Source organism: Pseudomyrmex gracilis, unplaced genomic scaffold (genome assembly GCF_002006095.1).
Source record: "Pseudomyrmex gracilis isolate BER0280 unplaced genomic scaffold, ASM200609v1 scaffold_2521, whole genome shotgun sequence".
Taxonomy (NCBI): domain Eukaryota; kingdom Metazoa; phylum Arthropoda; class Insecta; order Hymenoptera; family Formicidae; genus Pseudomyrmex; species Pseudomyrmex gracilis.
This window is the reverse complement of record NW_018023105.1, coordinates 3,606-12,245: the sequence shown is the minus strand read 5'-3', so window position 1 is coordinate 12,245 and position 8,640 is coordinate 3,606. Positions and strand designations below refer to the sequence as shown.

At 55.9% G+C, this 8,640-nt stretch overlaps 1 protein-coding gene across 1 annotated transcript; it reads right to left on the bottom strand.

Moving 5' to 3' along the window:
• Positions 1 to 4,320: 4,320 nt before the first annotated feature.
• Positions 4,321 to 5,236, bottom strand: LOC109862855. The gene is made up of 2 exons (XM_020443017.1): positions 4,940 to 5,236; positions 4,321 to 4,566 (listed from the first exon to the last, which is right to left on the bottom strand). Exons 1-2 carry the CDS (start codon positions 5,234 to 5,236, stop codon positions 4,321 to 4,323), a joined length of 543 nt encoding a protein of 180 aa, XP_020298606.1.
• Positions 5,237 to 8,640: the final 3,404 nt, after the last annotated feature.

Sequence of the window (8,640 nt, the reverse complement as noted above, 5' to 3'; positions counted from 1 at the left end):
TTAAAATATATTTCCTGTAAATCTGTTTATCATTAAACTGAGCTGAGTTTCTTTCTCGCCCTACGCCTAAAGTCGCCTTCCGAACCCCCGCTTCTCCGTTTCAGATTCTGAGCTGCCGTGAAGCATTCTTTTAGCGGAGAAAGTACGTCACGTCCGGCTACATTGGTGAATTTATTGTCTTGTGTTTGTGCGGCGTGATTCTCACGCCTGGCGCCCAAGTTTTGTTCATAGATTTGTATGAATGAGCCAAGGACGTGCCGAAGGTGTGTGTGACGCTCTCGTACACCACCTGAAACGGGAGTACAAAAATTCAAAATACAGTCGCTCACAGTATATATATATGTATATACATATATTATTATTAATATATGTAGAATATACTTTTACAAAAAAATGTTGGTACTTATGCAGATTAGGCCACCTCCAAGTTCAATAATTTTTACATATGTTGTGAAGGTTGTCATTGTCCCAAGTAATAATGTGAAGGTTTTAGGCCGCGGACGTTGTTTGTTAAAAAGTTACGAGGGAAATAAGTTTCATGAATAAATTCTTATTTTTTGGTCTCACGTACATTTTGTTCGCGTTTGAAGCGCGTAGGCAGGGGGGCTGCGCCCTCCTGCACTCCCCCAGAACCTTTTTTTTTACATGGGGAAAATCCTTTACGGATACCCCGCACCCTGAGGGAGGGAGCGGGGTTATGTGGGACTCCCCTCCCCGGCCCGCAAGTCGAGGAAGATATACTTACTAAAACCCCCATAGTGTGCCTGCTTTGCTCGTCTCAAGGAGGACCCGGTACCCCTGATTAAGGACTTGTCGCAGGTCCTTCCTCGAGCTCCATGCCGTTCTCGTCGGAAAGAACTTCTTGTTCTTCTTCCCGCGTCATCTCTGGCTTAGCGGCGCAAACGGGACACACGCCGCCGCGCCGCTCCATCACTGGGGACGCGTGCAAGACGGGTTATGGCTCCCACCCTGACCCGTCACGTCCCCGGCAGCAGGTAACATCCTCCCCAGGTGACGAGTTCACCCGGGGAGGCTGCCGCGAAACAAACTCATGTCCAAAAGTTTGGCCCGCCGGGGCGACAGGCTGACGAGGAAGCCAGCTCCCCCAACACCTGCCGCCCCGGCCNCCCCCTCCCCGCTACTAAGAGCGGGGAGGGGTCTGTTGTCAAGAGAAGCCACCGGGATCTCGGCGACGCGCGCGGGAGGCGAGGGCGACCCGGCACTCNGCCCGCACGCGCCCCGGAGGTCCCACCTGAAGGAAAAAGGCTCTTACCCTCTCCCTCTTCGCGACCTCCTGCTCCATAACAGCGGAGCAGAAGGAGACCACGGCCCCCCCCATAAGTCCTCATTTCCGGAGGCCAATGCCCGTAACAGGCCCTCCAGGGAGAGGTTGTTCCCTATTTGAGCGACCAGGTCACCGGACCACTCTGGGCACTCTGCCACAGTGTGGTCCGTATCCCTGGCCGCTCCACACTGGTGACACTGTGTCGTCGGCTTTTTCCTTATGCGACACAGGTACTCACCGAAGCAACCGTGCCCGGTAAGCATCTGTGTCACTCTATAGATGAAACGTCCGGCCCCTCTCTTCAACCATCATCGGAGATGAAGCCGGACGACCCCCTGGGCCATTGCACGTGGCGTGCCCAGTTGCTCCTTCCAGCTCCGAAAGAGCTGTTTCCGGGCCTGGCGCTTCGAGTTGGCAAGAGCCTCCCGGAGTGTGTCTCCTCCCACGCCTTCCTGCACCAACTCGACTCGGCGAGAATACCTCACCGAGTACATCTGCGCGAGGAGGGCCAGAGGAGGGATTCCCGCCAACACGCCCGCCGTCTCCGCGGCCACGTCGCGGAAGCCGCGGATTACGCGGAGAGCTATCCGATTTTGGGCTCTGCGGAGCAAGTTGAATTTGCACCGCGAGCCCGCTCCCGCCGCGACCTCCGCAGTGGTGACCCATAGAAAGACACCGCGTGGACCACGTTTGTGAAGAGACGGCGGACTTTCTCTAGCGGGTTCCCAAGGTTCGGCAGAAGCCTCGCCAAACTATTGGCAACTCTTCCGACCTTAGGGGCCAGAGGAGCGAAATGCTCATCGAAGCGCTATTTAGGGTCAAGGTGAAGACCGAGTTACTTAAAAGTTGTACCCATCTTGACCCTTGCCTCACCTATCTCGAAGCTAAGTTTCGACGGCTGGTCGCGACAAAAGCCATTAAACCGCATGGCCTCCGTTTTGTGGACCGCCACCTTGAGACCCAGCCTCTCAATTCTGCCGACGACACAGCGCGTGCTCTCCTGCGCCAGTATCCTTGTCCACTTCCAGTNATCCCCCGTGGTCACCAAGAGGGTGTCGTCTGCATAGCAGATAGTTTTCGCGCCACGGGGGAGTCTACCCCGGATTACCGCGTCGTACCCGAGGTCCCACAACAAGGGGCAAAACAGCCTCCTGCGGGATCCAGTGGCACATCTCTCTCCTGTGCTGTAATCCGTACCGGCCGGTATATCCTATTCCTCTGCCGCGGAAATAGTCTCCGAAAATCCTGCTTAGATAGGGCGGGACGCCGTGATNTTCTAGCGCCCGCCCTATGCTGTCCCAGGAGAGGAAATTAAAGGCGTTGGAGATGTCCAANGACACCGCCAACGCTATCCTCCCCTGCCTGACCGACTCGTCCGTGAGGGACCTGAGACGGTAGATTGCGTCCACNTTTGATCGTCCCTCACGGAACCCGAACTGGCAGTCGGCCAGGTCGGGACCAATCCGCGACAGATGACTGGTGAGGCGGGCGGCGACAACTCGCTCCAATAACTATCCCGCTTCATCCAGCAGGCAGATCGGCCTGTATGCGGACGGTNAGTCTGCAGGCCGACTCTCCTTCCGNAGGAAGACAAACTTGGCCTGCTTCCATTCCGGGGGGAACCACCCTGTCCTCGGACAGTCGGTGAGGATCTGCCTGAAGCGGGCTTCCAGGGGACTTTGTCCAAAAGCCAGACCCAGGACTCTGCCGGGCACGCCATTGGGACCAGGAGCAGTGCTCTTTCGTGTCATCCGACGGACGGCCTAGCGCAGCTCCTCCTTTGTGACCCCCAGCTTGTCGGACCACTCAACTGNATCCGACTCCGGCTCTGGAGAGAGCCACACGCCTCTCCCATCAGGGAAGAGCAAGGTGACGACCCTCTCTTAAAGCTGAGGGTCGAGACTCTCCGTGATCGGGGGGGCCCACGGGCGAAGCTTGCCCATAACAAGCTTGTATGGGCGCCCCCACGGATCAGCGTCGAGAGTTTGGAGGAGCTCCTTCCACGCTCTGGACTTGGCCTGGCTTATGGCAGTACGAAGAGCTTTTCGTGCGTGACAATACCCCTAGTACGCCGCCGCTGCTCTTGCCACATCCTTGTGGCNAAGAGCATGGGTGTACTGGTCTCTCGATCTGGCGCACGCTGCCCTGAAGTCAACTATTTTGCCAGTTCACCAGTACACCGACCTCCGGTTCGGCGGCCCGCGAGTACGCAGCATCGCGGCGTTGCACACTANAACCTGCGTCTCGCCAAGCCACCGAACTTCCGTCCGGAGGTCGCGCGGCTCAACCGGAGAAGCCGGCCAAGCCGCNGCCTAAACAGCGGCGGACAGGATTTTTGGGTCCAGCTTACGCAGGACCCACCCCTGGGGTGGGGGTCTTCTCGCCGANGGGCGGCTTCGGAGTTGGTCAGGAAGCACGGAGACTTCCATAGTGATATATTTATGGTCAGACAANGTCTCCATGTAATTCCTGACCCGCCATCCGGATACACGGCGCGCAGTCGGCAGGGAGGCAAGGGTTATGTTCACTANGCACTCCCCGCTGCGCCGGACGCACGTGTGCAGCGAGCCTTGGTAAGGAACTACAAGCCCGCTAGCCGCCGCAAAGGCCTCTAAGGCCTCGCCCTTTGGGTCGGTCCTGGGGGAGCCCCAAGCCGTAGACTTGGAGTTAAAGTCTCCCAAGACGAGTCTGGTGTCGGCGAACGACCCGGCCCAGCTCGTCCAAAAACCCCTCCAGTTCCTCGAGAGTCCTCGACAGCNAGAAGTAAACCTCTATTACCGTTAGTTCCCCCCATTAAATTACAACAAACCCTCGGCCTCTCTCCAAAGGAAAGAGAACCGAGGACTCGCAATCACCCCCCCTGCGGAAGTATGCTGCGACCGAGCCGTCTTCCGACTCCGACCACGACGGGTGGTGAGAGACATTGTACGGCTCGGCCACAACCGCGATCGCCCCGTCTAGTTCCGCGAGGNTCTAGACCATAAGGTCCTGAGCCCCGCAGCAATGGTTCAGGTTACTCTAGAGGAGAACAGCCATTACGCTGTTGGTGGAGCCTCTACCTCCATCTCCTCCTCCAGGGTACCATTTACCGGGGTGGGCTGGCTAGCCCCTCCTTCAACCGCTGCCTTGACTGGAGTGGCAGTGGGAATTCTTTCTGGCGCGTGGGTGGGACTTGGCTTACCAAGGTCGGTGCAAAGCGGACACTTTACCGTGGTCGCCTTGCACTCCGCCGCTTCATGGCCTGAGTCGCCACACCAATAGCACCAGCCCCTTTTGTCCTCCTCTGGCGCAGTGTAGCAACAGGTCGCTGTTACGTGCAGTGTTTACAGTTTTGGCTTCCTTACAGCATGCTAAAGCAGCGGAGGGGATGCGCACAACATCAGCGAGTTTATGCAATTAGAACTTGCTACTGTTGTGCGCATCCCCTCCACCGCTTTAGCATGCTGTGAGGAAGCTAAAACTGTGAACACTGGTTACGTGGCCGCGCCGGAGGCATTTGAAGCATTGTAGGGGCCGGCGCTTTAACGACTCAACCGGCGCCTTCACTCACCCCACCAGCAAGGATCCAGCACTCACGANTTTGCGCGCAGCAGCGACGGGGCACTGGATCCACGCCGTGAACAGGCCGTTGGGNGAAGCGCGAGCTCGACTGACCTTTATATCGGCCAGCCGACAACCCCCAACGGTCGCCANGGCTATCTTATTTTTGTCCGAGGTTACAAACTTATCGAGACCCTTCATGNGGAGATNGCATGTCTTAACGNGCCTCGCTATCTGCACCTCGGACTCCCCCAGGGCAGCGACCATGGCAGACCGAAGTTTGTCTGCCTTCTCGTTGTTGTTNTCCCCGGAGATTTCTACTATGAGGGCTCCCGTAATGGCCCTCTTGACCATAACGTTGGGGATGCCATAATCCTCTAGCGCTATGGCCTTCCTTGCCTTGGCCAACATCCCCCCGACGTCTGCCCCGGATCCCGGGACAGGGGTGAGTGTGATGGCCGCATGGCGGNGTGGCCTACCCACCTTTGGTTAAGGCGGGCGCTGCCCAGGTCTGGNCCCTTGAACAGCGNGCTTCCCGCCTCTCTCCGAGATAGCAAGAGGACTCTCCTTTTTGTCTCCCTTCTTCTTCCGCNCCACCACCTAAGACCAAGTTTTTCTTGGTGGGACCGGGAGAGCGGGTCGGTCGAGGGGTTGGCTGGGGGACTCAGGCTGCGTCGGCGCGTGAGCCTTGGCTCCGCCGGCAGCAGTCGCGGGTCCTCCACCCTTCTCCCGATCCGCTCTCTCTTTCTTTCCCTTTTTCTTCTTGTTTTTCTTTTTCCCCTGCTTAGCAAAAAAAAAAGTTTCCTCTTTAGGAGCGGTAATAGCAGGGAGTTTGCTCCCTGCTCCTGTTCCTACCTGCAACACTTCCCCCCCCCCAACGGAACCCAGAGATGGGCGGAGGAACCGGAGGTGGATTTGCTCATAGAAGATATCTAGTTTCTTCCCGAGCTTGTCCATCAACCGGCTCTCCACATCTCGGAGGGACCTGGGCCCTTTATCCGCCGCCGGCGGGGATGAGTGTTGGGGCGTTACCGACATCCCCGGCTCGTCCCTCACTGAGGAGTCCATGTCAATGTCCTCCACAGGCGCGTGGGGTGTGGCCTCTACGTAAGGCCCCCCCGGCACCCGGGAGAAGGACGGCATGGATGGCTCCTCTCCTACTCTTGAGGAAGAAGGGTTGGCTCAAGGTTGTGGGGGAGGAGAAGTCGAGCAGCCCTTAGGCTTGTTCCCCCCCAAACCCCCTTCAATCTTTATTTTGAGGGAGGTTAATTCCCTCCTCAGGTCTCCTAGTTCCTCATGAAGCGCGTCTACTTCACGGTAGAGAGTCTTGTTCTCCAGCTGTGATTGGACAGCGCCCTTCTCCACTTCTAGGGAAGCGACCTTTTCACGAAGGGTCGACACCTCGGTTCCCAGCCGAGCGTTGAGTGTCCCGAGGCGCCGAACCTCCCTCTCCAAGTTTGTACGGCTGGCCACGATATTAACGGCCTGTCGCAAGCCGCTGGCCGCCTCCTTAAAGCGGCGAACAAACACGCCCTTCAAGTTTTTGGACTTTCGGGTCCTCCACTGACGCTGCNAGCTTGGTAGCCTGTACGACAACCTGTTCGGTCGCCATGTCCTCTGACATGACGACCGAAAAAAGCTGCACCTTCGCAGTGCCCTCCGCCCGGTTAAGAGTAGAGGGCGCGCCCTGAGAGCGGGTTGAAACTCGGATGGCGTCAAAGTCGTTGAGCAACTCCTCCTCAAGCTGCAATTCCCGCTCCTTGGCCTCATTCAAGCTGCGCTTGGCGGCACCTAGGCTTATATATTCCCCGGTTGTTAGGGGACGGCGCCCTCCCCTCTTTCTCTCTCCACAGCTATTTGTCCTCTTGGGAGACCCAAGAGGCTAGAAGAGGCGGAACTTACTGCGCGCCTTGTGTTGTTGTTGAGGTTTCGGCGGCAGTACCGACCTCGTTTCCGGGACGACCTCGAGCTCCAAATCGGAGCCATCGTCCGGTAGAGGGACGTCCATCGGCTCGATCTTTTCTAGAATGACCCGGNCACTACCGGGACACTCCTTCCCGACACTAGACGGGCCGAACTGAGCCTTGGAGTGGGTGGGTAGGTGTTGTCCACCTGCGCCCTCTTNTTCCTGCTCCGAGTCCAAGCCAGAGTTGCAAGTTCGAGCAGAAAGCAACGAGAGCATCGAGCGGTGAGGGCACGCACACAAGCCAGAACCGCCGTTTGTGTGCGTGACGTCATGCACACAGACGGCGGTTTTGGCTTGTGTGCGTGCCTCCACCGCTCGACGCTCTCGTTGCTCTCTGCTCGATCTTGCAACTCTGGTCCAAGCATAACCAACTCGAACCCCGAACACGTCTTGTGTTCCGGCCCCGTAAGGGGCCGAGACACAGGAATTTGCTCCCCTTGCGAACTGCTGCGTTGGCAGCAGTCTTNACAGACGCATTTTTCTGTGTTGCCCCTGTGAGGCAAGCAACACAGAGCCCGTCATCAGATGACGACCCAAGGATGGCCGGGACAGTACCACCCAAGTGCCGGAACCTGGCCGTCCGTTTGACCTAGTCCGGTACGTTGTTCTTCTTTTTCTTGCGCTCCATTATAGTGTTTACAAGGTAAGGTTTGATTTTGGGGTCACCTTCCCCTAGGACGATTGACGACCAAGTCTGACGAGCNCGCCCTGCCCGGGTTTCTTGCTTCGGGGTTGTCTTTCCCCTAGTGCGGCTTCCCCACGTGGGGTAACGAGCCCGCACGCCCGGATTTGAAATTAGGGTTTACTCCTCTATTCCGACTGCACCGTGGCTGTCGGACGTCCCCGGGTTTGGAATCAGGATTTTCTNCCCTATCCCAGTTGCCTCCGTCTCTGGGGACTAACGGAGCTAAGAACTCTGGGTTTTTGTTCGAGGTTTTCCTTCCTCTATTCCCACTCTTAGTACGGGAGCTCGGTGAGAAGCCTTCCTGGCATGGATGACCCTGCCAGAAACTTAAAGAAGTCTCCGCCAGTATAGCCTTTTCACTTCACCGCTCCCAAGCCCGGCTCCACNACAAGGTGGTGGGAAATTGCCCGGGACTCCCCCCAAAACCTAACCTTGTCACCAGAGCCAAAAGCCCAATCAAAGANCAGGGCGCTGCAGTGCGTGGAGCAGAGCTTCACAACGGAAAGAGTGGTACTGCTGGAAGCACAGATGCGGTACGAGAAGGACGAGCTGCGAAAGGAGGCCACGTATTGGTCNGAAGCAGTTTTAAACGAAGTCCTTGACAGAGTAGGGTACGCCAGNGCTACCTGAAACAAAAACTATGTATATATTAGATTAAGCGCTTAAGTTATTATATTAATACTCACTAANTTTAAGTGTTACAAGTTTCGTTGTTTGTATTTCTTAATCGATAGTTTTAAGAATACTCACCTGAAACGTCACTGTAGTGACGACTGTCCACGCGGAATGGACAAAGTATTTTTTTTTAAGCTGTTAAAAAGCGCAACAAATAAAAATCTTNGGGTAACCGGAAATGTTGCGAGTAGAGCGAGAAAGAGGTAAAGACTAAAACACACTAAAATTTACTTTAAGAGTTAAGTAAAGTGTTTTGCGGAGATTAGCTGGCAACAAGCCAGGCGACGCCTTAGGCGTTTAGTTTTNTTTTACTGTTTTGTTTTAGTTTTGCGTTTTTATGTCACGGTCTTGTTTTATTTTATCTACCGAAATTTTTATTTGACCGTTAAAAGTTTTGTTGGTCGTTAGGACAAACGCAGGCGCTAAGTAAGTATGTTAAACCCGTTTTAGTTTGTTAACCTCGTCACAGAAGTGATAAGGTTTCTTAGC